The sequence below is a fragment of the Orussus abietinus genome, unplaced genomic scaffold (genome assembly GCF_000612105.2).
Source record: "Orussus abietinus isolate OABI.00-Male unplaced genomic scaffold, Oabi_2.0 scaffold40, whole genome shotgun sequence".
In the NCBI taxonomy this organism is placed as follows: domain Eukaryota; kingdom Metazoa; phylum Arthropoda; class Insecta; order Hymenoptera; family Orussidae; genus Orussus; species Orussus abietinus.
Window position 1 is genome coordinate 808,480 of NW_019394244.1, and position 27,252 is coordinate 835,731.

At 50.1% G+C, this 27,252-nt stretch overlaps 1 protein-coding gene across 4 annotated transcripts; it reads left to right on the forward strand.

Annotated features, from left to right (window-relative positions):
* Nucleotides 1-560: 560 nt before the first annotated feature.
* On the forward strand, nucleotides 561-26,484 carry LOC105704375. 4 transcript variants are annotated; one of them, XM_012433532.2, is made up of 6 exons: nucleotides 561-823; nucleotides 13,118-13,320; nucleotides 15,762-16,010; nucleotides 17,492-17,708; nucleotides 20,262-20,396; nucleotides 21,652-21,838. In XM_012433532.2, exons 1-6 carry the CDS (start codon nucleotides 762-764, stop codon nucleotides 21,836-21,838), a joined length of 1,053 nt encoding a protein of 350 aa, XP_012288955.1. In that variant the 5' UTR covers nucleotides 561-761. The 4 variants fall into 4 exon arrangements, with proteins under 4 accessions (XP_012288955.1, XP_012288954.1, XP_023288446.1 ...); XM_012433531.1 differs by lacking the exon at nucleotides 561-823 and adding an exon at nucleotides 6,897-7,870 and having other exon boundaries at nucleotides 21,652-26,484; XM_023432678.1 differs by lacking the exon at nucleotides 561-823 and adding an exon at nucleotides 6,897-7,870 and having other exon boundaries at nucleotides 20,265-20,396; nucleotides 21,652-26,484.
* Nucleotides 26,485-27,252: the final 768 nt, after the last annotated feature.

Sequence of the window (27,252 nt, forward strand, 5' to 3'; positions counted from 1 at the left end):
TGCGTGGTACTGCCACTACGGAGAGGTCAAGGTCGCCATCGGTGGGATAAACTTGAAAGGAGCTACTTAGGTTGGCGAGGATCCAACTGGAAGAGGGGGACACGGCCATCTTCGGTATCGAAGATAAGCCCACGACTTTCCGCGTCGTTCTATTATATAGAAAGCTCTGCATAAGTGGTTTCACTTTTCGATCCTGGGTCGTCTAAGTGTCCAAAACTCCCGCTCCTGTAACGACGAACAATACGACTTCCATTTTCCATTTCCACGGATCCTATGGCATGTGTCAACGAACCGCTCTTTCTTACCTCCTCTGCTGAGAGCAGTAGTCCCAATCACCTGCAATCAGCCGCAATCATCTTTATCCTTCTTGTTTTTTCAATAATCGGGGCGACATCTTGCTTTGATCTCGCTCCTACGATATCGATTCGGGCCGCGGCAACGATATCGAAGATGGCGGCGCGACCCAAGATGGCGGCGCAACCCAAGATGGCGGCGCGCCGGTCGCTCGCGCCGCCTGGCGGCTGCCAACAAAGATGGCGTCTGGCCCTGCCGGGTGGAGGGTTCGTGCGGTTAGCGCGAGGAAAGTCGTTCCCGGTGGCGGCTGACCGTCGGCCCGCACCGCCCGCACCGAGGTGCCGTTAACCGCGAGTCCGCGCGCGGCCCTGCGGACCCGGAATGTCCGCGCGGAACCGGCCGCGGTGAGTGCGTCGCGGCGTCCCGCGGGAGCCGTCCGGAGCGATGCCGTGCCAGCCGCCTCCTCCATGGACTCCGAGGACAACGAGAGCGACAAATCGTTGTGCGAGATAGGGAGGGCCGACAACATGTGAGTAAATCTCGTATTTCTATATTTACGAGCGATTTAATCGATACTACTCGCGAGGATTTTCGGCCATTTTCGTATCGCGGTGGCTTTCACGCGCGCCCTCGTACCACGCGGAACGCGTCACCTGGACCCGTCCACGTGGGGAAGGATGCGTCGTTATGGTTATCTATGCCCGGAGAAGAATTTAGAACGCCTCTTGCGTCTCGCCGACTCGCCCGCCGAAATCCCTCGGGCCTGCGTGCGCCGTCGTCGCGTCTCTCTCGCTCCCCCGCGCCGGCCACGCGCTCCCTCTCTCTCCCACGCGCTAGGGGTTTACTCCCTCGAGCATCCGCCGAGCTCGATACTCGGCCGCTAACCTACGCCTCTCCGACTTCAAAGGACCGAATAATTGATTCAACCTCTCCTTAATTACTCTAAATTGGGTTCCCCTAATCGATTTAACGTGCGGGTATCGATTAACGTCCCGAAATTAACGGACTCATATTATATTTAATCGCAAATGAATAATCCTCAAAATGCCGAGCATTAGGTAATTAATTTTACGCATCGTTAACGGGTTTTCTGATGTTTCCATGTTTTTTTGGCGAGGTGATATTAAGGGAAATTGAAACCACTCGTGTATAGTACGTATTAAACATTTTTGTATATTTTTCTTTGTATGTCCGGGGGAAGGGGAAATGGGAACATGTTGACAGCAATGTTTCATGCACACGTGGATACGACCCCCGGCTGTGTAATGCACGCTAAGTTATTTTTACGCCCCTCTTCCGTGCGCCGTTTAATGTCGGATTTTTCCGTACACAATTCGATTTTCACGCGAGCATCGCGCATGTACACCGGCGATGTATCGACGTCAATGTTTATCGACGCGATAAAGCGACCTATCCGAAGGTGAGTGACCGCGGGTATGTTCCTGGTGACGTCGCCGATCGTAACTATAAACCGCTGCTTATTTCCGCACAAATGGTTGGCGAACTCCTAGTGGGCAATGAAAATTACAACTCGTTTAGAATTCTCGGCAGTTGTTGAAAAGGACCAGGTCGTACCAAGCTGCAATTGTAGAAATAAAAAATTACCCCCTAGTTAAGATCAGCCATTTTCTTGAATAGTTTTTTTTTTTCGGGACTTTATTGTTTCATTGGAAATGCACCTGGATAATTCATGGAGGATATTATTTTCTTGGGGGGTTGAAAAAGGACCTTTTTCGGTCCTCCAAGGATGCTGGACCACGACGCAGCTCCGTTCTATCGATCCGCGGAGTCGGGCAGAGGGTCTCTCTCTCCCTCTCCCGTGTCCTATATATACGTGTCTCTCTCTTCCCCACGTATCTCGGATGTATGTCCCTCGCTCTATCTCCTCCAGGCTTGTTTCTCTATTTCTCTCCGGCTCTCACCTTCTCTATCCTGATCTCGATAATGGACCATATCCTGGCGCGACCTCGCCTTACACTCGAGTTCTTCAACCCCTGATTTCCATCGACCTCGAGGAGGTCCTTTTCCCTCCCCTTTGTCCTTGCATCGGAATCTTCGATAACACCTTGTGGAATATTTCGTCCTTTCAAGATCCTTACCCTGGGGGGAAGAAACATTTCGGACTCGGTGAGCCACGGTAAAAAAAAAAAATTGAGACAATTACGAGCGTCATTTCCGAGACCAAAGAGGGTGGAGGGTGGAGGAGCGACGTCTTTGCCGGGCAATTTATCCAGGGAGCCGTTTTCATCGGCGGCTATTCACTCTCGAGTGAGGTTTACGTGCACACCCTGCACGTTGCCGAGGTTAGACCCCCCGCGAAGCTGCGACGAGAAAGGAACTCTTCAGGGCCAGGGTCAAGGCCGCGTCCTGGGGAGGCTTCGGGGTGGAGGGGCGATTTTTCCAGCTTTCGTCCCCTCGGGACGGGCTTTCGAGGAGCTCGGCTCGATAAAAAATTTATTTACTCCGGGCAACTCACTTCCGGTCGCGTGCTACGATTAGGCTATTTCCGCAACTGGGATGGTTGCACGCGATAATCGCGATTACCTACGATAATCGAGATTAAGTTTATCCGATTTTGGAAGTTGCGGATATCGTCCCGGGGGAAACTTAGCTTCCTAGATGGATCTTCTGCGGATGCTAGATCCTACGCCAGGGTCATCACGAGCCGTGCAATTTGGACGATGACGACTTCGAGGGATTAGGTAACCGAATGCTCTCGAGGTGCAGTCGGATCGGTGTTCAGATCGGGGTTAGTTATTTAAGCGGGCAGTTGCGTTTCTTCGACGGTCGTTTTATAGAATCGATACGATGGACGAGGCTCAGGAAGGTGGTGGCGAAAAAGTTGCCGAAGACGAAGTGGAGGGCGTCGATGAAACGCGGAGCGAGATCGAGGCAGGGTTCGAGAAGGAAGGGAAGGCTCACAAAGGAGAAACTGACTCAAAAAAGCCAGCCGAGGGTTTTCAGGAAGTTTTCCTATCCGAAGAGCCGGCACTTCGTGAAATGGAGGGCGTCGATGAAACGCGGAGCGAGATCGAGAAGGAAGAGAAGACTCACAAAGGAGAAACTAACTCAAGAAAGCCAGCCGAGGTTTTTCAGGAAGTTTTCCTATCCGAAGAGCCGGCACTTCGTGAAATACTTCAGGGCGTACCCAGTGAACGTGGGGTGCTTCACGTGGTGTGCACCATCAGTCGGCTGGTCTTTTTTTATGTCCTAGTCAAGTGGATCAATGTGGAGGTCTGGTCCAGATTCGGGGGTGGCCCGTTCGCCATGAATCGCTGATGGGATGCTGGGCTTCTCGAAGTGGTGGAATGTTTTTTTTTTTTCATCTTGTTTCGTCTTCCCGTGATTTCAAGCTGGGGGACGGAAATCAACTACCGAGAATGCTGGAAATAGGTCGCGAAATTAACGCCACGACATATCTCGGGGAGCCTGATGTAGTGGATGTGGATTCTGGGATTTCGGATTACCCGGAGATCGGAAGCTCGTCTTCCTCGAAGCTGGGGGAATTTCTTGATCTTCCGGAGGCACGAGGGCGACTCGTTATTTCTGAAGCACCCGATGGTACTTTTAGCGAGAGTCGTCGCTGCTTTCACAGTCCCTGAGAAGTCGACTCTCCTCGTGGCCTCCACCTTTTCCGGTCCCTACATCATCTCGTCTCTAGTGGTCCAGACAGCGCTCTCGGGGTGGCGGGAAATTAAATTTTCCGACGGTAAATTACGCTGGGATTTTGAGGGACGGATTCTAGGTACCCCTGGTACACCTGATATTTCTGAAGAAATTTTCCGACGGTAAATTACGACGCTGGGGTTTTGAGGGACGGATTGTAGGTACCTCTGGTACACCTGATATTCCTGAAGAAACGATCTACGAATCGAGCCACGCGTGTTTATGGGTAATGTATATCTCGGCCAGGTTCCGTAACCCCTTGTTTATTAATCATTAATACCTGGATTCATTTTCGTGACGGATTACCGGTGACTCGCCGTGCCTCGCGTGACTTCTCTAGACTTCTCCGGGTCAGAAGTCAAAGGATACAACGGGTTCAAGGGCGGTCCGACTTTTAACAATTTTTTGTAGGGTCGGTGGTAATAAATAGAAAATAGATAAACGGTAATTCATCCTCGTGATTGCGCTAGAAATTAAACGAGGATTTAAACGCACGAAATGGGGAGGCAGATGCGATAACCCGATTCTTAATCAAACCTGCACTGGACCGTGTATGAAAAACCAAATTTTCGTTTCACCCAATGTTTGTTAACCGATGGCAGAGGTAGATTTTTTCCCTAGAAATTTTTTTTTTTTCGATAACCGCGTTAACGGGCGATGCGTTTTCCGCTGGCGTTTCCATCATGGCTTGATCTCGTAACCCTGGTTACGTGGGTCCATCTTTAATATTTCGTTTCCGGATACTTCCGGCACGTGGGATCGATGCGGAATTAATTACGCATGAGTATTCAATTTTCTTTCTTGGGAAACAAGTAGACGTGTCCGGCGACCTTCGGTAATGATACCTAATCAGGTGTCCAGGTTGTAATTGCGTTTGAAATCTTCGGGAGATCGTTTCCTCTATTTATGGAGGATGAAACCGCAATCTGAGAATCTGATCGCGTTTCATTCGGAGATAAGAATGACTCAATAGTTATTCCATTTGGCAAGAATGATTCAGGGTTAATTTTAACCTCTGATTAAAATTAAAGCCAGACTTTCACGGGACTTCCATGTTTTTTTTTCTCATATTCCGGGGACACTTCCGAGGAAACGGCGAATCGTCGCTTCGCGAAACTCGATCGTTATTAATTTTAGTCGCGAGGGTGGAAATAGATCGGGGAAATTGGCAGGCATTGCCGGCGGGGGGGAAATAATTCTTGTCTGGGAAAATGCGTCTGTCAGGTGCGCCATTTTTGGCTTTCGGTCCATCTATATTTTTCAGCTCTTTTATTTATTTATTTTTTTTTGTTTAATATACGATCCATAAAATATATGTGCAAATGGGGTCGTAAATTCGACCGTTGCGTGTCGTCGAAAGGGCCCTTTTCTAAACCGACATTTTTGGTATCTCTCTATTTTATTTCTATTTTTTTTTCCCCCCCGAGAAACGTGCAATTTCCTCGGCGCCTGGCACCCACTCGACGGGCTCGTTCTATTTACGAGGAGTGACACGCTGAAAAAGAGAAACCTTTCAAAACGGGGCCTCTTAGGACGCGTTACATACTTACGCAGAAGCCCTGGGGGTTGACATCGCGAGACGGAGGATTTATTTTCGAGATGACCCACGGCTAGATGTTACGAGCCGGGAGTTCAACGAGAACCCCTCCGAGTTCCCTTGGATGATTTCTGGCTTCTCCACTTGGTCACATCACCCCTCCATTAATTGTATCGTTACTTATTAAAGGCCTTAAAAAGAAATTATCCCACCCCGGGGCTTCCGGTATTTATTAAAATATTAAAATATGTCCGCGGATATAGGCCGGGCGTTTCATATTCATATACCACCTTAATGGATATTTCAGCCGTATGGAGCACACTTGAAAACTCGGGACACAAACGGCTGTTTTCATGTGTTTCCCGTCATTTGCATATTCATGGGCATGCAGATGCAGGGGACGAATGCGCGGTATCGCGCTATGCATTTTTCAGATCGAAATTATGTTTTTCTCATTTTTTTTGTCTCCACTTTTGGGGAGGGCGGGAGGAGATCTAAGCAGTGGTATATTAATAGGATCTGTATATGCTCCCGAGCAATGTGCCCCGATGCAGGGAGGGTTATATTTATTTTTCCTAAAAATCCTAATTCCGGTTTCATGGTGTATTTTGATTATCGTTTAGCTCTTGTGGGGATTAGGGTTCGGGCGACGATGCGGCTGGCTTCGGGAATCCGATTATGGAGTAAACCTAGATAATGCCTAAGTACCCCCGATTCGAATTGGGACGAAACGGCGGGATTATTTTTAAAACGACCCACTCGGATGGGCGACCGAATGTATTTCGAGAGAACCCCCGTTCCTTGATTTTCGGTTCGCTCAGCTCGCTTTTAACTCGCCGGTTGCACTGATCCAACGAATCGCCGTAACTACTTATCGTTGCAAAAATTGGCGACGATTCTGGGTCGAGAAGGAGCACGTGGGACAGGTCAGGGTGCGAAACCCTTGGGGTATGGCTCCGCGAGGTAGGTCAGGGTTATGGAGGTCCACGTGGACCCGCGAGTCACGATCTCTCGGGACGATTTAATATCAAATAAAACCACCGAGAGTCCCCAATTTTTTCCACATTATTTTTAATAATTCAACGCGACCTCAGAAAAATTCTCACCGATGCATAAACTTCGCGATGCTTAACGAATCCGGGTCAAGCGGTTTTCGCGAATATCACTAACGAGAACGCCGTGCGTTCGAGAAATTTTCGAAATATATATATACACACACATATATATCTCGAATAAGTGTGAGGTGCATACCCCGTAATTAGTGGGATGCACTTTGAGAGGAGAGGAGAGGAGGATGCTGCGGGGTGACGTCGGCGGGTGGGAGGGGGTTGGGGATAGGGGTGGGGGATGCCTCGGTGGACCGTCGCTCCGTAGTCGCAGTCAGTGTGCTGCCAGACACCGGACGGTGCGCGTCGCCCGCGTCGCCTCGACCGTCTCTTGTCGCCTATCCCTCTCTCTCTCTTTCCGTTTCGCTCCTTGTTCCTCGGACGGACGCCGATCTCTTCCTCTCTCTCTCTCAGGAGTGCCTTGCGCGGTCGATATATCGCGAGATATCGCGGGATATCCCGAGTTATCTCGAGGTGGACGCGCGGTCGTTGCTCCTGGGCACGGTCTCTCGGTGGCGAACCCTCGGGAACTCTGCGTACCCTGGTCCCGTTAATCCCGTGGGCGCACCTTTCACGCGCGCCGCTCATACGAGCCGACCCCTCCGATTGGTCGAGCCGGGTCGCGGTCCCGCGCATGCGCGATCTCTCGGACCTGCGGAGAGGAGAGGCAGCGCGAGGGACGTCAGTCGTCGGAGACGGTCGCGCGCGGAAGCATCTACGGGGTCGAAGAGGAGATAAGTGGGAGGATCGATACCACCGAGTCGATATCTCGAGGCATCCGGAGTCCCCGAGAGGAGGATAGAAGCCGTCGATGGACCGCAGTGGATGTTTCCAAGGATACCTGGGATCGATAATCGATCGATAGAAGGGAATCGGAGAGGTTAGGAGCTCCTCCCTTGGTCGCTGGATTTTATTCCAGGAGAGAAGGGTAAGGGAGAGCGGAGGAACCGGTGCGGTCGGCTCCTGGACCTAGGAAGAGACCGGAAGTCGTGCCGGAAGTCGGCGGAAGCGGTCCACGGGAGTCCAGGGGAAGGTACGCGGCCATCATTCCCTCCATCCTGCACCGGCTTACCGAGGTGATGAAGACTCGGGCGATCAGCTGACTAGCGGACCTCCTCGGGGGCCGGATGGGCGTCCAGGACGGTCGACACGAGAAACTGAGGGACCTTGGACGGGAACGACGACCGGAGGACTTCTCGGCCATGACTTTCGGCATCTCTCTGCAGAACGACAAGAACCTACGGTTCGCCGACGACGCCCCGATTCGGTATGACCCGTTACCGGGACATCCACGCTGAGAAATAATGATTTTCATCGAACCGGAGAAATATCCCCTCGGTAGCAACGAGATGTTTCGGTCATTTCCAGGAGTTAATTATTTCACGGGATGGTAACAACTGATTTGAGTGGAATAATTAATATTTTGGTTAATGGAATACTTCAATCAAGGAGATATTTCTCTGGGTCGGTGCGTTTTTTTTTTTCCTTGGTATGATGATAAAGAATTGAGAGCAAATGAGGTTTTTAATCGACGCCCCTTTTTTCATCCACTTGTCACACGTTTAGTTAATTATTAACGATCGCTACGAATTTATGGGATGCCGGGAAATTTCTGTCGAAATAATTATTTAACACCGTATGCAAATTATACACGAGGTCAGGAGGATGCTTTCCAGGGTAGGGGGCAACAGGAAGCACGCTTTCGTTTTCTAACCGTGAAAGTTTCGAAGAATCACCGAAAACTCCGTGGAAACGTTGCGACATGTTTGTTTGTTTCTTTCTTTTCGTTCAACCTCGAGATCCCCGCCGCGATTTCCGGGCTTGGCGAAATTGTTGGCTTAATTTGTTTATATTTGATACACGCGCGTATATGGATTCAGAATACCGGAACGATAGGGAATATCGGTGAAATTTGTCGATTCCGATTTTTTATTTTCCGCCATTACCCTCGGTACGCTCGGAGGAAAGTTGGATATTTTCTCTTTTTTTTTCTCTGCTGCGTATCACCGGTGGCGACCTTTGTCGGTTTCATGGCCATTTTCTTGAGAGCCTTCGGTTTTTACTATCAGTCCGAGGGACCCCGTTGTGCGCATTTATCTCGAGTTAAGTACTGCTTGAACGATAATGAAAAACAAAGAAAAAAAAAAGCTACTCGGTACACGTATAGAGGAACCATTATCTCTTCCTTTTTTTCCTTCTCGCCATGAAAATCCCGTTTACGGCTACTCTCCTCGAGAGTTGGCCAAGTGATCCCTCGCGCGACCGTAGATCTCGTCCCGCGACTTAAATAAATATATAAAGCGACGTGCAACCTTTTCACATAGCGTTTAACTTTTCCTACGGAAGTGCCGTTTCCTGTTTATCGGTCGGGGCGAATTGCGGGAACTTTGACGGGGGTTAACGGGGGGAAATTAATTAATTTCAGGGCGCGTCGCGGTTCCAACGAGGGGAGATGTAGGAGTTCGCACGGACGGGTCGAGTGGTGGAGGTTGTGCCAGGGATGTAATAAGGCCAAGACGAGTTTCCGGTTCGAATAATGAGACGATGCACTCGAGGGGAAGAAGTGCACGATTCCCTTTGCCGGTTTCGATTTTCCGACGACCTAGGTGCAGTCAATTTTTTTTTCTTTTTTTTTTTACAAGCTCTGAAATTACGTCGGGACGTCGAAGGAATCGGGGTGGATGTCTTGCAGTCGAGGGAATTTTATTTCCGACATTTTGTTAGAATCACCAGGCCTTATCGAGTCGATACTAATGGCCGCAGAGCTAGAATGCACAAAGAGCGTTCCGGCATATTCCGGGCACGTATCGGTCGCGACAAAGCCCTCGCCGAGGTTGCAGTCAAGGCTGTTGGAAAGGCAAGATCTGTTTTACCGACGGGGAGGTTACTCACCTCGCTTCTTGGTCCCAAGGTCGCTCCAATTTGCGCGTTCGTTCGGCCGGCCTCGTTTAAGGATCGCGATCGGCAACTCTTGGAAGGCCGAGATATCGGGACTACGTACTCGGGGAGTCATCGCCGAGGACCTCTGACCCGGGTCGATAAGACCCCGATAATGCCATGAAAAGTGTCGAGCAAGGGGAAGGGAAATTCTAAACTCGGAACAGTCGAGATGGGAGACCAAAGTTCCCGGATAGAACTCCCGACTGAGCTCTTCCACTCGGTTTAATTACATCTCCGCGTTCTCCACTACGTCCAATGCATGCCAGAAAACAGTCGAAAGACGAGGGATAATCCCTCGGTACTCGAGGAACGCCATTTTGCGTTATTAATCCCCTATCGAGCAATTGCGCGCTCCCTCCCCGTCAAGACACTCCTCGCTTCCGTTCCTCGGGAAAATCCCGGTTTAATCCCTCAGAACGTAGGAATATCGAAAAACGGTCGAGACAAAAGTTACTACCCGCGAAGTTTTGCGTCACTTTTGTAGGAGGCGTTTTTCCATATCTCGAACCCCCGGGGCGGAAAGTCGACGCGGAATCGCGGAGTGTGCACAGGTGCACGCTGGCGGGCCAGTCCTGACAAAATCCTTTGTTTCTTTTCCTTTCCTTCTGTTTGACGCAACGCCCAGCGGATCTGCGGAAGAGCTGCGTTTCGTGCCACCGGGATTTCGTCGGCACGCACCTGCCGCGCGGCATTCGCACGGTAAATTATTTCCGCGGTGCGCATTAGTCGCGCTCTTTGCGCAACTCCTCGGGAGTGGAGGAAGTAGCGCGGTACGAGGATGCTCCTCGGAGCGCGATATCATTTCGTCGAGGTAGACTAAAAATCAAGGAAAAAAATTGGGGAACCTCCTCCCTACCTCGGGAATAATTCTCCTTCTCTTTCCCTTCGAACCTTGCATCGTAATCGGGGAATTAACGAGTCGCGGGGGGTCCCAGCGGATGTGACGTCGAGCCTGCGCGCCAAGTGCATAATGTCGCACTAGAGCCGTTTCGGGATGCATAAGCGTTTCTCTACCTCCGGTCGGAGGAACGATTGATTGAATGGAATTAATTGAGGGATGTGTAACCCGATGTCTCCGTTAAACAAACGCCACGTGTGGATTTTCTCGCGATGACGTCCAACCAGCCGATTTCAGATGGCAAACTTCTGGGCGTCCTTTATTCTCCTCTTCTTTATTCTTTTTTTTTTTCTTTTCCTCGCAATCACGCGCACCGAGATGTCGTAATTGTCGGCGGGGAACCTGTCGCCGTGTGTGTATCTTTTGCTCGTGCCGTTGGTTTTAATCGCGAGCGGGATTTTCAGTGGCAAGGACGCGTTTATCTCGGAGCTCTCTTTCGTTCTGCGTTTCGATTTTCCTACCGATTTTCCTGCTGATCGAGGTCTCTATGGGGTCCCTATGGTGAGTCCTCCTTATCCAGATATCCTGTCAGGGATCATTTTTCTCCCCATGGGTACTAGATCGAATTCGATCGATCGGGGGGGTTCCGGCGATCGATCGATCTCCCTAGGCTCTGGGGGGGGCTTTCAATCGAGTCCCGGCATTGTTCTCGCGACTAGTGTGTTTTCCCTGCTGTCGGGGGGAACAATGGTCCCTGGCATCGGAAATGTACGGTAAATCAGCCGGTCTTTATCGTTCCGTGTCGACGACCGCTCACGGCAAGGCCGGATCGGAGTGGATAGAAAAACACCTCGATCATTGTGTCCGAGCGATTAAACGATACCTGGACGTCGTCGTCTCGAGGACTACTTCCCTCCTGGGCTGATCTTGAAAGGGATCCTCCACTGAATAAATTTGATTAGACGTTTGTTTATTTTTTTTTTATTTTATTCCTTGGAGAAAACCCGCCTCGGGACCTCGCGGGGAGGACTCGAGGTGCCTCCGATCGATTGTAATCGATCTGGTAATTTTTTTAACGGCCACGTGGGAGGATGCGACGAGGGGTCCAGAGGGTCGGCGAGGATGGCCCGGTGCCAAATTAATTTTCCGCCGAGTTTGTCGGATCGATTCTGCCGCGAGGCATAACGTGGACGACGCAAGGTCGACGTCTCTATCTCTCCCGGTCGACGGGAGGAGGAATAAAAAGAGGTCCTTCCTCGCGGTCAAGGACTCGGAGGCGCTTATCCGATCCTCTGGTGGATTTTAAAATTCGCCCGAGGAACTGCAACTCCGTCGGACTGCGTCGGGAACCGCGTCCCCGGGGGGTGGAGCTCCTCGGGGCACCTCCGGTTCTTTTCGACCGGGACTGTTTCCCGGGGAAGACTTACCTGGAAACTTCCACACGGACAGGTGAATCTTTGATCGCCCCTGGGAACTGTTCTGCTGTTTCGTCCGCGCGGTTCTGATGGAAGGAAGGGAGGAAAGGGGCGCACCTTAAAGGACCCCCGAGGTTCTCGTTTGCGTAATTGCCGGGGTTTCCGCGACCTGTTTTCAATTCTCCCCGACGCCCGCCATGTTTTCCTACCCTCCTCGACGTCCTTTTTCCCCTTTTTCTTTCATTTTTCTCTTTTTTGCCCCTCGCTTTTCCGGCGCCCCGGCATATCGACGCGGTTTTCCGTCACGGGGGTTAACGAGGCGCACCCTTCATTATGCAACCCTGGACTCGGTGCAACGGAGGGCGGTTTGACGGTAATTGGGCGGCGAGGGCGCGAAGTCATAATTGAAATTCTCCGATCCTTTGCGATTTTTCTCATTCTTATTTTTTCTCACTCTATACATCTCCGTTGCTCCGATGCCCTATCGCGGATTTTTCGTAACCCCGCTTTATCGGAGCGACGACCGATCGCTTTTTTTTTTCCCCCCTTTTTTTCCAATGCGCAAAAACCCGGTCTTGGCGATGAATCACGACGTGCATCCGTGCATGCACCGATGCACGCGTGCAGCGTTTTTCTGAGACGCAGCGCAGCGTCTCGACGTCGGGAGCAAACGGTGACTAATCGTGGATCGACATTATCTTTTCTTTTTAACTGGACGGCGGGTACCGACGTACATCTCCAGCTTGGAAGTGCAGCGATGCACTTGCAACGATGCACTTGTTCGAATTCTTGGAATATTTTTTTTTTTTTTCAGTCGGTGATAACGATGAATTTTTATATCAATTTTTTGGGGGGTAATCTGGAGATTCTGGGATGGCTTGGAAATTTGATAGCGACGGAATTTGATCGGTGACGATTATTTTCATACGATTTAATCGTTCTTCCAGCGTCCTTGCAGCGATGCACTTGCTCGAATTTTTGGAATATTTTTTTTTTCAGTCGGTGATAACGATGAATTTTTATATCAATTTTTTGGGGGGGTCATTTAGAGATTCTGGGATGGCTTGGAAATTTGATAGCGACGGAATTTGATCGGTGACGATTATTTTCATACGATTTAATCGTCCTTCCAGCGTCCTTGCAGCGATGCACTTGCTCGAATTCTTGGAATATATATATTTTTTTTCAGTCGGTGATAACGATGAATTTTTATATCAATTTTTTGGGGGTAATCTGGAGATTCTGGGGTGGCTTGGAACTTTGATAGCGACGGAATTTGATCGGTGACGATTATTTTCATACGATTTAATCGTCGTTACAGGCCCAACACCGTCTCGGCCGAGGAGGGGATGCTGACCGGCGGCCTCGGGGCGAAGCTGAAATGTCCCACCCCGATCTCTCGATTAAGGGTCGAGAAGATCGAGGGGGGTCTCATGGTGGCGGGGGTTGTCATCGCTGCCAACTGCCAGATCGCTCTTCCTGCCTTCGGGTTCCTCTTCATGCTCGTCGGCGCCGTCCTCACCGGTTCGTATTTCTCCCCTCGACTCGAACATAAGTCGACTTAACCCTTAACATGTTAACTCAATGATAACAGACCTAACGATAACAAGTTGGCTCAGCCCTCGTTCTTCATTATCTTTTTTTTTTTTTTAACGAAGCAACGGGCGTCACGACGTGCCGTCCAGATTTATTCGCCGCGGAATTTATGCGCCGTCTCACGCGTTATTGACTTGCAATTCGCCATTGTTTCTTTCTTTTTTTTTTTTTTCACTTCTTTCGAGTACGACCGGCTCGCGCATTCGCGTGATTTATCCGTAGCGTGGGCTTGACAGAAATATCGTACCGATAACGAGGCTCGAGGTGTCGCTTCCCTTGGATATTTCTCCGTATGTCTGCCCGCCATTAATGCCGGCTGACGAATCGCGCGGATATTTATTTATTTATTAATTTATTTACCTTTTTCTTTGCGTCGCGAGGGATTCATTTTAACTCGACCCGACGAGGGAAAGCTCTGAATGTTTCATGGGGAATAATTCCATACAATTGGAACGGAAATAGAGGAGGAATACGTTGACTCGGGTCTCCAGGGTCTGCCGACGATTCCGGAATCGTTTATCGAAAGGTCGATCGATCGCCACGCTGAAAATACATATCTCATCGATAACTCGGCAGGAAAAACCTGGATGTGTTTTTATTTTTTTTATTTTTTTTTTATTCGTTTTCGAATTATCGAATATTTATCGGGGAGTATGGATCGCCGTTTTGGGAATTCCTATCTTCGTCGGAATTGCCGTCAGGGATTTCCGGGGAAGAAGAGCCATCCCTTCGGGGTCTTCATTAGATTATTCGGCACCGCCTAGCGGAATGGAAATTTTCTCTGATAATTTTCCTGCCCGGGCTGATCGTGCCCTAAGGGGAAAATTCGATTTTCCCTCCACCTTCGCAGGAAGGGGTCTTGGAAAACCCCCCTGGGCGGCCGTACCGGAAACGGGAAAAATTCCCCACCCAGACAGGAAAGATGGAAACCTTAATTTCCCCTCGTTTCTAAACTAAGATCGTTATCCGAGGATTGCGTAAATAAAATTCCGCCGCGCGTGGTAGGTGTCTTCGCTGCACCTGCTTCGAGAGAGGCATTAATTCGTGGAGAATGGCGTTACGTGGCCACTCCAGGAATTAAATTCCCTTGTCAAGTCCAGGTGGCATGACTAATTGTGCATGCCGCGAGGAAAATGAGAGACTACGAGTCGATTCTTGGTCTTTATGCCCGGAAGGTACGGTACAATAACTCAAAGAGTATTTTTCTTCGTCCGCCATCTTGGATCCTGCAGTCGGTCGGTCGTTTCTTTCCGTGCACCGTTTTAGGCCGTGTAAATGGGATGGCCCCTGTTTCTCGAGGCTCGGGGGGGCACTGGAATTTCAAATTAAGGCCGACTGCAGTCCCGGGGGTGATAAACCTTCGGATTAGGGCGGTAATTCATCGGGGAGAGGCGTTACGTACCCCGATCGCGAAGCCCCGGGGTCGAACTCGCACAACTCGATTACGCCGAGTCGCTGACTTTGCATTCGCCGCAGCGTCCACGGTCGAGATAAACGAGTTGATTTAATTCCTCCCCTCCTAGGCCGAGCGACGACCCATTTCTTCGTCGTCAACATATCCTCCGCGTCGGCGGTCGTAGAAAAAGAGACCCATGAGAGAGGCGACATTTCCCCCCGGTGGGAGGGGATCCCTCGATCGGGCTTCGATTCGAGAGATCGAAGGTCGATCTACTAGTTGACCCAGGGTATATACCGCGTGCGTGTCAACGAGTAGCTTGAGAACCTCTCTGCGCGGACACCGACCTCGAAGAGCGCCGCCTAACCGATGAGGAGGTCTCGTCCGGTGTCTGCCTCTCTCTCCCTCTCACGGGATATCCCATAGTGCCCTCTCGCTCGCTCTCACAGAGCGCCCTATCCCACGCGAGACCGTCGCCTCTTGAAAATCCGAAGAAGCCGTGTCTAAGCCCCGGATGGATGGGAATTTGTCTGGAGATTTCCCAGTCGTCGGTGCATGAGATTCCCGAGATTAAACGCCCCCCGGGGGAGGCCGACGACGGGGATGAGGTACCTCGCGTAGACGTTGACGGTTCGCGAAAGGCCGCTGGCCGCTGCACCGTCATCTCGGGCCTCTTCTCCTTCCTATAGGAAGACGGTGGACCGTTGTTGCCAGCCGATTTATCGAAACCGGTCGGTCCCGGTCTTGGGGCGCCTCCTCTCCTCGACCGGATGCCGACGTCGATTTTCCTTTCGTCTGAATCCCGGACACCCGGGAGAAAGAGCCTAGTTTCCTTTCGTTGTCACTATCCTCGTTCATTTTAAGAGGTGGGGTCACCCTGGGGGTGACGAGGTGCACGACGCCTCCTCTCCGTCGGCATGGAAATTCGGATTTCGGAGACGGGAGGTCGATTTATCAGTTGATTGTTTTCCAGCTGCGTCCTATCGGGGTCCTGGGGAGGACGAGGACAAGGACTCCTATGCGGCGAGGATAGCCTTCACCGGGAACTCCAGGATCCTGGGGCCGATCTGCATCGTTGTCGGGGCCCTCATGCTGGCTCTTGGAGTCCTCCTCTGCATGCTGACCAGACGGGCAAGGAGGAGGGAACGAAGAGTCGGTTTCCACTGTCCGTTGCACGGGGACTTCTATCCGTTGAGCCCGGTCCAGGGTGTCAAGATGCTCGGTGAGTGGATCGCCGTTGTGGGCATGGACCTGGCAGATAGAGGGGAATTTCTCCCCGGGGGGAACGCCGAGGAGAAAGTCCCCTCGATTAATCTAGACCGATTAAGATCGATGGAAAGTTGTTTCCATCCGATGGGCACTTTTTACACTCTCCTGGGCATCGAAAGGCGTTCCTGGATCCCAGGCTCGGGGTCTATTAGATTTCTTCTCTTCTTAAATATACGTACCCTGACATTTTTTTTTTTTTTTTTTTTTATTAGATATGACGATTTCGTTAATTTGTACTCCTACCGATGGACGGCTCAATTGGGCCGAATTTAGGGCGAGGTTAGGGCACGACGGAGGCTAACCGGATTGACGGAATTTAGGCTAATGCGAGTCTATCAAATTATTCCCTTGGGGAGGCTGATCGCGCCTCCGCAATTGCGAGCCGCTTTGTTCCAGCCGGCCGGTGTTCGATAGGAGCCTATACGAGTACCAATCCCATCTATATCTTCCAGCCTGAGTCACCTGAAATTTCCAATCGATCGGGAAAGGGATCATGTCTGGAGAGAAAAATCCCGGAGGATCGCCCATTTTCTTATTTCTTGCATTAGGGAAAGTCTTAGAGGTTTCCCAAAAATGGTATGTCTCCCGTTGCAGGGGTTCCTGTGTACTTTGGGTTCCTTTTTTTCCCCTTGCCGGGATTCGGGTCAATTCGAGCTCGCCTTTGCCGCTGAGGAAGACTCCGGGTAATCCGCAATTAGAGACCGATTGAACGATAAGGGGTCTCGGTGAGATCGGCGGGGGGAATAGGTCAGCGACAAGAGTCGCTTCCGGGTAACTGGGTCGCGCCCTCGGTGCACTCCCGGGGTCCATGACATCTGTTGCCCTCGGGGCTGAATCCCCTCTTCCTCTCCTCCAGGATCATCCCTCCCGACGTCGGTCCTCGTGACGTAAGTACGGACGTGCGGCCCGACCCGGGATGGTGCCCTGCAGTCGGGGAACCTCGACGGTTCGGGTTATTCCATCCCTTGGGTGAATAAAAAAATGATCGACCTCCACCGCGACTTCCAGGGTGTCTTTCGGCCCTCTTTATCCACGATGCATCTTGCAAGTGGAGGCCTCGAGGGAGAGGAGGAAAATTCGTAAGGTCAGACGGGGTGATTAATATCCAGATGACCGGGGAAAAAATTCTAAACGCCCGTTTGGGGGAGAGCCAGGTCGGGATGATTTTTTTTTCACCCAGGTGCAGCGGGCTGGAGGAGGATTTCTGGATCGGATGGAGGTTTACCTTCACCTTAGGGGCGAGAGGGTCACTCCTCGGGGTCGAGGTCGCTTCCTAGGTTTCTCTTGACGTCACTTTCCGCGACGTCATGATGAACTCGGCCGCAGGAAATGTCCGAGGGTTGAATATTGATATCCCGGGCGGTCGATGGCGTCGGTGTCTCCGTGGTGGAGGGTTCCAGGGTGCTTATACCTTGTTTCTCTTCCCGATTACAGGAGTCACGGGCAAGGACGAGGGCAGCTGGTCCAGGATCCCCTGCCTTAAGGGCAGGAGCAACGGAAAGGCTGGTGGAAATGGGTCCTCCGGTGGACACGTGGGCCCTCCTCAGTGTCCGCACTCCGTCATCAGCAGCACTCGCAGCTCCGTCAGCAGCTCGCCTCTTAGTCCGTGTCCCACCCCGATGCCGTTCCTCGTCACGTCCGGCTCCGTCAGGTGAGAGCTCACCTGGGTACCGGGAAATCTGCGAGGACCTCGAGGAAGCGTCGATAGGACCGTACATCCTTAGATCGTGGACAAACCTCCGCATGGAGATCATAGAAGATACCCCGCAATTTATGGAACAATTAATGGTCCGACTCGAGTGTACTCAATTTAGAAGAGACTTTTGCAATTTATCGGTGTGTCTTTTAGTCAAGATGCGACATTCGTGTCGTTTTTAAATGACTCGCGGGTTGATAAGAGCTCTTCCCTATTTCCGTACACGCGATATGGACCTATCTTGGTGGCGGGCGGAAATACCCGCTCTTGGTATTGATCCCGGCCCGGGGATTGAACTGTAACCTTGTTCTTCGGTTTTCTACCGACAGACATTTCTTTTCTATAATTATGAACGACGATACGAGTATGATGTCCCATTGCGTAGAACGGAGGAGACGGGTACTCGGCCGAGTATGCAAATTTAACGAAACGTCTCCTGTGTTGACGGACCCTGTAGAGCGATTTTTAAGATTCCCGCCGCTAAGAGGTTTAAAAAAAGAAAAAGGGAAATGAGGGAGCAGGGGGCGAGTGCAAGAAATGCAGGAGGGCTCGCTGCAACGATGAAAATAAACCTCCTGGGTGTATTTATATTTCACGAGAGTCCATAACCGCCGACGTGCCGTCTCCGTACTCGCCCTTCGGTGCGGCCACATCCGGTCGGGTTTTCCGATATAGGAAATTCGTTACATAGAGTACAGACCGATGCCAAGTTACATGCATTACGCCCGCGAGCTGTCATGTCCACGTGGTCGGTACTTTCACTCCTCTTCGCGTGTAAATAATATTTTTGTAATTTTTTCTTCTTCTATTTCTGAGTCGATATTGTATTCTTCTTTTCCGTTTTCCGATATGGGAAATTCGTTACATAGAGTACAGACCGATGCCAAGTTACATGCATTACGCCCGCGAGCTGTCATGTCCACGTGGTCGGTATTTTCACTCCTCTTCGCGTGGAAATAATATTTTTCTAATTTTTTTTTCTTCTATTTCCGAGTCGATATTGTACTCTTCTTTCCCGCGAGGGGTAATTTAATTTTCCTACGCAAGAGTCGTTGATTAAATAGTCGCTCCATTAACTCGCCTTACGGGGGCAATTTCCCTCGTGAGATTAAGTGCTACCTACTTGCTCGTTGCGTTTTGTCGATCGCGGAGACATTTAATTTTCTGCACGCCATTGGTCGCTCATCGAGAAATCGATGCTAGGCAGGGAAGGGCAGGATCGAAGAGTGGATGATTTATATACCATTTTTTTCGTTTAAACCGACCGACACTCGCGATTAATTAAAGGCAAGGCTTATTGTCCGAGTTTTTCGACATTTTCTTGTTCACGTTGAAGTTGCCCTCCGCAAAGTGATTTCATCCTGACTTTCATCCCGCAAACGTTTAGCGTCGGTCGTCCGATCGTTTAGAGCGTTCTGCCCGGTCTTATAAATAATTCATAATTTGCTCGGTTCAATTTCGCGCAATGTCCACTTGATCGACTATTTCCCGTCCTGCGACTTGCATAACCCCAAGGATCTAACCCGGTGCAGATTCATCGAGCAATTAATTAAGCACCTTTAACCCGATAATCTTCACATTTCGTGGAGGGTGACCCTCGGAGGACGNTATATATAAAAATCAAGCGCGGATTAACGTCGAGGTTCGGGGGGCGAGAGAGAAATGATAAAACTGGCTTAATCGGTGAAAACGGTCCGGTGGATTTTCACTCGCGGTCCCCTGCGGATTTTAAAGCCCTCCTGCATTGGTGCACCGGTGCACCGGTGCATCGTTATGTCCCCGGGAACGGCGATGCATGAACGACCGCCGATAATGGCGACCCGGTAGGACGATAAGCTCTAAACGCTCAACCGGACGTGACGCGTCTCGTGAGCGATGCACCGGGGCTGCATATTGCACTTATATCCCTGGGGGGACGCACTTGTGGATTTATCGGATTTCGTCCCGACCGAGGGGGACATTTTAATCCCTTCCGCCGCCTCGTCGGGTGGAGGTGCTCCGAAAGAATTTCCATGTTAAGGTGATGTGAAACATCCTTCAAATCAGTCGATTCGAATACACTTTTTTTTTAAGGGTATTAGACCAAACTGTCCGAAACTTTGACACATCTAAGAGTTGTCCTGACACGTTCAACATTTGGATTTTTTTTTTTTATAATTTTTTAGGCCCTGATATGAGAATCGAAAGGGTCAGGACAATTTTACGAGGATTTAGAACACTCTGGTAATCGATAAACTCGCATTTGAACGGGATAAAGGCAAAAAAAGTGTTGTATGCGCTTCTTTGCTTGCGATTTCTTTATAATTATTGTACGAAAACCACAGGTGGAGTATGCCATTTGGTACAATACCCAACATAATTCGACCCAGCTGTCGATATAAAAAAGTAGGTATTTAGAAAGATCTTTTTTACCGACGTCGATCAAGTTCCTCGAGGTGTTTCACTTCGCCTTAAAGGGCCTTCAGGGTTTCCGAATCTTCCCTGGGGTGACACATTAATTTGTTTCAGCAGCGGCATGGTGCCGACCGTCGGAGCGAATCTTTCGCCCGATCAGACTTTCGGATCCATCAGGTCGCTTTCCGTGACGAGAGAAGTCGCAAGCTTCCCGCTGTCGCGTACACCTACGCCTCCACCACAGCACAGGTGAGTGTACTCCGAGTGATCAGAGTCGATTATCGATCACCTAGAATAATATTTCCCTGAGGCAATTGGGAGGTTAATTGTCCCCCCGAGTTATCGGAGGCCCTTAATTAATCTCTGAAAACCCGGCACGGCGAGAGGGAAAGGATCTTCCTCGGCACAAAGCCGAGATGCGCCTCGATGCATCGGATGCATGCATTATGCAGCTGTCGGCCCGGCGACGAGGACGACGCCGCGCGCATCCCCAATTGCTCGGCTGATTAATTACTCTCGGCCAATTAGTCGGAAAGTGACGAGCCTGTCGGGAATTGCGCAATTACGTACACGGGGATGCGCGGTACGTTTTATCGGCGGAAAAAATTTCCTCGGTGCAAGTAGAGCCGGGAATATCTGGTGTGCATCTCCCGAGGCGTACTCGTTGTTGCATTAAGTGCGACTTTGCGCCTTCCAAGGAGAGCCTACCTCGTCCATTTTATTCATAATATTATATAATATTAAAGATATCGGTCATCCGATGTTCCTGGGATTTTTCAAATCCCTCTGAAAGGACCCGAGAGAGGATACCCTTTTCAGAGCGGAAACGTCTGGCCGCCTCAATTTCCCTGAAAGCTGCTCTTCTACCGCGAATGTCCGAGGAGGAGCACTCCACCACGACCGCCGACTCCGTTGAGATAGGCAAAGGACAAAGGAAACGGCCCTGGAGCCCCATCCAGTCCTGGAGGGAAAAGTTCTTCCTCGATTAGCGGCTCCCAATTTTTTATACTCGAGGGACCGACCATTACTCGTCATCGACATCCGAATCGCCGTTCAAATTTCATTTCCGGGACGTCTTTCCAGTTATCGAGCTTCCATTCCCACGTGGCACGAGGTGCGTCACCGTACCCTCTCCTATGGTATATCTCCATGGGTCGACCCCATGGGAGAAGACCGGAAACTCCTCTTTTGTATGCGTGACGTCCCATGCGTGACGCCATTAAGTTTAAACGGGTCAATCGCCGTCTATGGTGACCGTCGAGCCAAGACTTCCTCGTCGAGGTACCTAGAGGAGGTTGTCAAGACGTACCTGCGTCACCGTACCCTTTCCTATGGTATATCTCCATGGGTCGACCCCATGGGAGAAGCCCGGAACTCCTCTTTTGTATGCGTGACGTCCCATGCGTGACGTCATTAAGTTTAAACGGGTCAATCGCCGTCTATGGTGATCGTCCTCGTCGAGCTACCTAGAGGAGGTTGTCAAGACCTACGATTTCTGTTCCAGGCCCGTCTCCCTGCCGAACCCGGAGAACCCTGGGGGAATCGGAAGTCCCCTCAGGGAGGCGTCTCCCAGGCCGGAAGTGCGCGTGGTGGCGCCTGCGCATCGACCGACCACCACCAGCAATGGGTCCGGCTCGGCTCCCAGTCGCAAGTCCGTCAGCATCCTGCTTCCCGAACGTACCAGCGGATGACCCCAACCTGGGTTCGTCCACCGCTGCGACGAGAACCCGCTCGCCATCTGAGACGTCTTTCCATAGCCCTGAAGAAAGGACGCGGATCTTCCCCGAGGAGATCTCCCTACCCCAAGACCCTCCACCGAGATATCCTCTTAGAGAACGAACGCCCTACGCGGTTTATTCTGCTCGGCGGACCGTAACCATCCGTCGACTTCCGGTCTATCCTGAGGAGGGACTTTTTAACTCGAGCTCCGGGGTTATTGTCTCTAACGGGAGTAATCGCTTCTCGGGAACTCGTCGAAATTGTATTGTTATCAGGGGGGGAATTATTTGATATGCTCCGGGATGAATTCGACCCCGTTATGGGAAGGACGAGGGGTGGAGTTAACTTGACGGATGGTTATGGTATTCGTTGAAGTTCCTGGGCACTTCCTTTGGGATCAGATCAGTGGGTTCCTTTTTTTCTTTTCGTCGGGATTTTCCGGAATCCCGGGGCGTGCAATGTAGCGATCGCACCCGGAAGAGGAGGTCTGGGGGTGGAGGTGTTCCCATCGAGGGATGGACCGGTAGTTTAAGTATAAGGACCTTTGGGGGAGGTCCTCGAAGGGATCGTCGAGTTGGAGGGTAGAGTAATCCAGCTTTCGGGTCCGGTTATCGGAATCCGTCGAACGATGGGACGTGGAGGACAACCAGGAGTCTTGGGGGCGACGTCCTCGTCTGCAGCAGTTCCTTCGAAGAGCGACTTCAGGGCGCAAGCTCGACCTTCCACCAATCAACCCCGAGCAGTGCTTCGGTGACGACAATCACGAGGAGGCGGTGCGTGGCCAAAACTCGAGCTGTCGATCTCGGAGACGCGATGCCGAATTACGAATCCGCAAGCCTGCGAAAATGGCGAGGGATGATCCAATTGGGTCGCCGAAAGGTCGGAGACCCCCAGGACGCCTCCAAATTGGATCGCATTCGGAAGACGTCGACGGCCTTCGCCGAGGAGGCTCTACAATGGTGCTGAGAATCCGGAAGAATGGATCTGTACGGAAGGGAAGGTCTGGCGAACCGGAAACGACCACGAAGACGGAAGCTTGGGACGCTGGGAACCAAGCCACGATACGTGGACGAGAAGGGCGAGGAATAAAAGGTTCTGATAGACTAAGGAAACCCGAAAATCATGTTATGCTCACTATTCCCCGCAAGCCGGGGAACGGGCTCCTCTTCGTCGTCGGGGATACATTATTGCAATGTGTCGTTGAATTTTTTTTCTGATTTATTTGGCCATTGTTACCCTTCACGAGCATCCGAAGCCTCGCACGACGGGGATGGGGACGTACATTGGCTCGCGGGGGGATTTTAAAACGATAAGTCTCTAGTCTTGTAAATACGTAGGTAGTCTGAGGATCCGGAAGGTTCGTCGAGGGTGCAGGAAGGGTGGAGGTGGGACCTAGGGGTGGCAAGGGCTAGGACTGGGGCGATTGTTAAGAACTTAACGGCGACTCGATGCGATCCCTGTTGCGGAAACGAGATTCCGCGGTGGCGGGAAGAATCCGCTCGTGGATCCCGCTTGCGGTTTTCTCGAAGACCGGCAAGGAGCTGGACTTTTTTTTTAAGAGCCTCTTCTTATGCGGTCCGAACAACGGTTACTAGCGAATCCAGGCCTCTTTGTAAACCTTGTTTAATGCCGGTTAAGGCGACGAGACTTTCTCCAACAATTGTAAATAATGTAACGATCTGATGTACTATCTACCGCAAGATGTGTGTCACGAGCGGGTTCCTTCGCCACCCGAGGAAATGTCGGACAATATAATTCTAGATATTGTAATCGTTTAGCGGTAATTAAGAGGCAATCCCGTGTAGCACCCCCGTCGCTGCTTGGAGTGCTAAACCCGTGGAGGTGTATACACGAGGCCATGGGAATTTGGACGAATCGCCGTATATTAATTAATATACGCGGGTAGAATTAAAGGTCGACGTCGGCCGCGATTTGACGAACTATAAGAGTCGACTTTAAGGTTTAATTTCCACCTTGTGCGAGGGATAGGGTTCGCGCGATGCTCAATACAGGGGTTAGAAGGGGTGCGAAGGTGGAGGCACCTTTTCTTTCATTTAAAAAAAATTTCTTTTTATTATTGCGAGATCTGAGAAAAATCCAACACTCCCTGGGGTTGAGAGAGGGCGAGTGCGAGTGTGCCAAATGCGTGATACCTTAAGCTCTAGCGCGATAATTGACTACTAATCAAATTTATCTTGTTAAGTGGAGGGACGTCTCTTCCCCTCAGGATCGAGCCGACGATTTTGAAGGGAACTTCTCTACGTGGGTCCCTAGAACTCTCCCGAATTTATCCGAGCTCACCTGGGGACGTTACTTGCCTGGGAAAAAAATCCCATCCCGCGGCGGAAACGTCCCCGGGTGATTTCCGCCTAACACGAGGTGGTGGATCGCACGGTACACGTATGCGCGTAAACGGTTTTACAATTGAAACGTGGAAGTGTCATCACCTAGGCCTCTGCGCGCGACCTACATCGAACGATTAATTAATTAATTAATGTCCGATATATATACGTACAGGTAACAGGTTAGAGTAATTGTAACGCGCCCCTTAGAGGCCTATGTGCCTCCTTACGTTTCCATCCCGAATGTGCGTTCGAGCTGATCCGTGGGCATCAATCTCCTGGGGGAAAGGAATAAGGTCCTACAGTGCGCATGCGAGTCCTGGAAGTAATATGCAAATCGTGCACCAGCACCCAACGTGCTCGCGAACGCGGACTCTCATGACCGGCTCGCGTTAGACACGTTTGTGATAGTACATTTAGACCTTGATTAAGGGATTAGAGATTAAGTCGTGTAACACTTAAGCGACCCACGGCACGTTTAAGGAGTCCACCTTGTTTCTTGGGAAGTCCTCTTCTTCATGGTGTCCCTCATCGTAGGACCGACGATTATGCTTCGATTAGGTCATTCGTCAATTTCATTGATTGCTCGGGAGCTGGGAAGGGGATTAATGGAGGATGAAGGTTCTGATTTTAAGATTTACTAGATTTTTGGGGGGCTTGGAGATTTCCATGGGGTTTGGCGCGACTTTTATGGCGGTATATGTATGTGCGCGAATGCTTATCATGTTATCATATACGCGAGACAAAGCCTTTCATCCTGACTTCGATGCCTATCGGTTCGAGGTTTACGTAATTTCTTTACTCTATTTTATTCCTTTTTTTTCCTTGTTATTCGTACGAGTAGTTTCGTTTATTCAAGAGGCTGATTAAGTTTACCGCGTTATGTCCGTCGATAGTAATCGGTTATCGGATATCATTTTGCGCGTCTTATCAGTACGCGTATATCTCTTTATTCTTCTTTTTTTTTTGTCTCTTCTTCATTGGAAATCAATGAACATTGTGGCGTCTGTTAAAGAGGCTGACTAAGTATAGACCCTTCTCCCGCTGTATACTTTCGATATTCGATATTACGCAGTTATTGTATGTTATCTATCGTTATGTTATACCGTTGTATGATATGCGACTCTGGCCTCGTTCTCGAGCGCGATTTTTAATAGTTTATTACCTCCGCCTTTTGCCGATGTAAATTCAGGATTTATTAAACTAAAGGAACGGGGAGCAGCGACCTCTTGATGCCGAGGCTCGAGCTCCGGATTTTTTAGCCGAGTGCAACAAACTGCATCGAGTGCAACAAACTGCAGCGAGTGCAATGCCGCTCGAGCCCGGCCTCACGTGGTCGTCGTTGAATAATTAAAAAAAAATACTTTAATGAACTTTGTTGAACAATTCCGACCTCGTTTCTCGAATTTACGTGAGGCGGCGTAAGCGAGTCGTGTAATTTCATTTTTTTTATTTATTTTTTATTTTTTATATTAAGGAGGTAATATGATAAAATGAAGTGAGCGAGCGAGAGAGCGAGTTTTACTTGAAATCTCTATATTAGAGTCCTTGGTGATTATTCAAAGGAATGGAAGCGATTTTGAAGGTTCTCTGAGAGAAGAATTGATAAGGGGGAGACGTCGCGTTTTGATAACGATTTCACGTAATTTCGAGGATCGCATGTCGAGTTTGCGCTTCGGGGAGGGCTCCCTGGATTTTTCTATCTATCGTTTACCTTGATAATCTCTTTTTAACTAGATTAGCGGCTATTATCATTGTGATCACGAGGAACGTCGGCGACTATTGATATTAAACTGCTACAGATATACTTCTAGTGATACCTTACTATCAGTGAGTAATGACTATCTAATAAGGCGCTATAATCAGTCTGTATCGTAAACGTCTCTCTTAACATTGCGGCAAATCGAATAGTGGGGTTTATTAACGTGGGAGAACATGCGGATGCATCGGATGAGGTGGGTTGGAGATTTTTCCCGAGAGATGACATCTCTACGAGGATCATTCGTCATCCCATGGAACCTTTCCTCTTTCCATTCCATTCAGGAGCCGCGACGAGAGGTTTTTCGATGAATTTTATACCCGCTGATAGTCGTGGCAGCCTTCTATGATTTTTAATCCGAGATCTTTCTCCTCCCCGTCCCTGAGAAAAGGCGACGCCATTTTGCGGGACGTCTCCCTTGCGTTTAGGCCCGACTCTGGATATTAAATATATATATATACATATATTTATTTGTATATTGTCGTAAGGAGAATACATCACGCATCTTGAGATTTCAGTCGGTGTTGTCATTCGAACCAGGTCAGGTCTTGACTATCCGGATATTTCGAGGATTTGCAGGATGTTTTTTGTACATGTCAAATGCATAGCGGCTAGGCGATAATTCAGAGTGTAATTGTATATAGGGTGTGAGGACATTTCCTCGGTACATGTCGGTGGGTAAGTGCTTCTTGGATATACGCTGGTTGTACCCAGGTTTACCACGCGTGGTAGGACTCTGCGTTTACCGACGTATTCCACTTTCGATGTACCGAGAGAGGAGTACCGAGTAATTGTTATTAGAGATGAGGAAGAGAAACTCATATCTTCTCTGTAAAAAAATCTCAGCCCAAAGGAGAGCTCAATTTGAAGAAAACAACCTTCCTCGTCGTACTACCCTGGTCGTGGTTCTCTGGATGTACAAACAAACCATTGATTACGCAGAATTGAGACTACTGTGCAATAAAGCCCACGTCTGGAGATCCGACTTCTAATCGGAGACTTGCTTCGGCCTCCGACATCGTTCTCGCTCGATTTACCGAAAGTAACGTTTACGAGCTCCAGAAATACTCGGTGTAATCATTGCGCGGGCATCAGAGGCCAGTGATAACAGCCAGCAACCTACGTCGATCTCCTACGTGGATTGTAACGCTTTAAGGTGGAGTGAAACCCCTCTTTAAAATCTGTCGATTCGAATACAACACTTTTTTTTTAAGGGTATTAGACCAAATTGTCCGAAACTTTGACACGTCACTCCTGATCATCTAAGAGTTGTCCTGACACATTC

Excerpts from the sequence above, each read along its gene's own strand:
- LOC105704375 (XM_012433531.1), top strand. The coding sequence starts at position 7,731 with ATGGGCGTCCAGGACGGTCGACACGAGAAACTGAGGGACCTTGGACGG. Across the intron at positions 7,871-13,117 it reads GCCGACGACGCCCCGATTCG|GCCCAACACCGTCTCGGCCG; the intron begins GTATGACCCGTT and ends TCGTCGTTACAG. Across the intron at positions 16,011-17,491 it reads CCAGGGTGTCAAGATGCTCG|GAGTCACGGGCAAGGACGAG; the intron begins GTGAGTGGATCG and ends TCCCGATTACAG.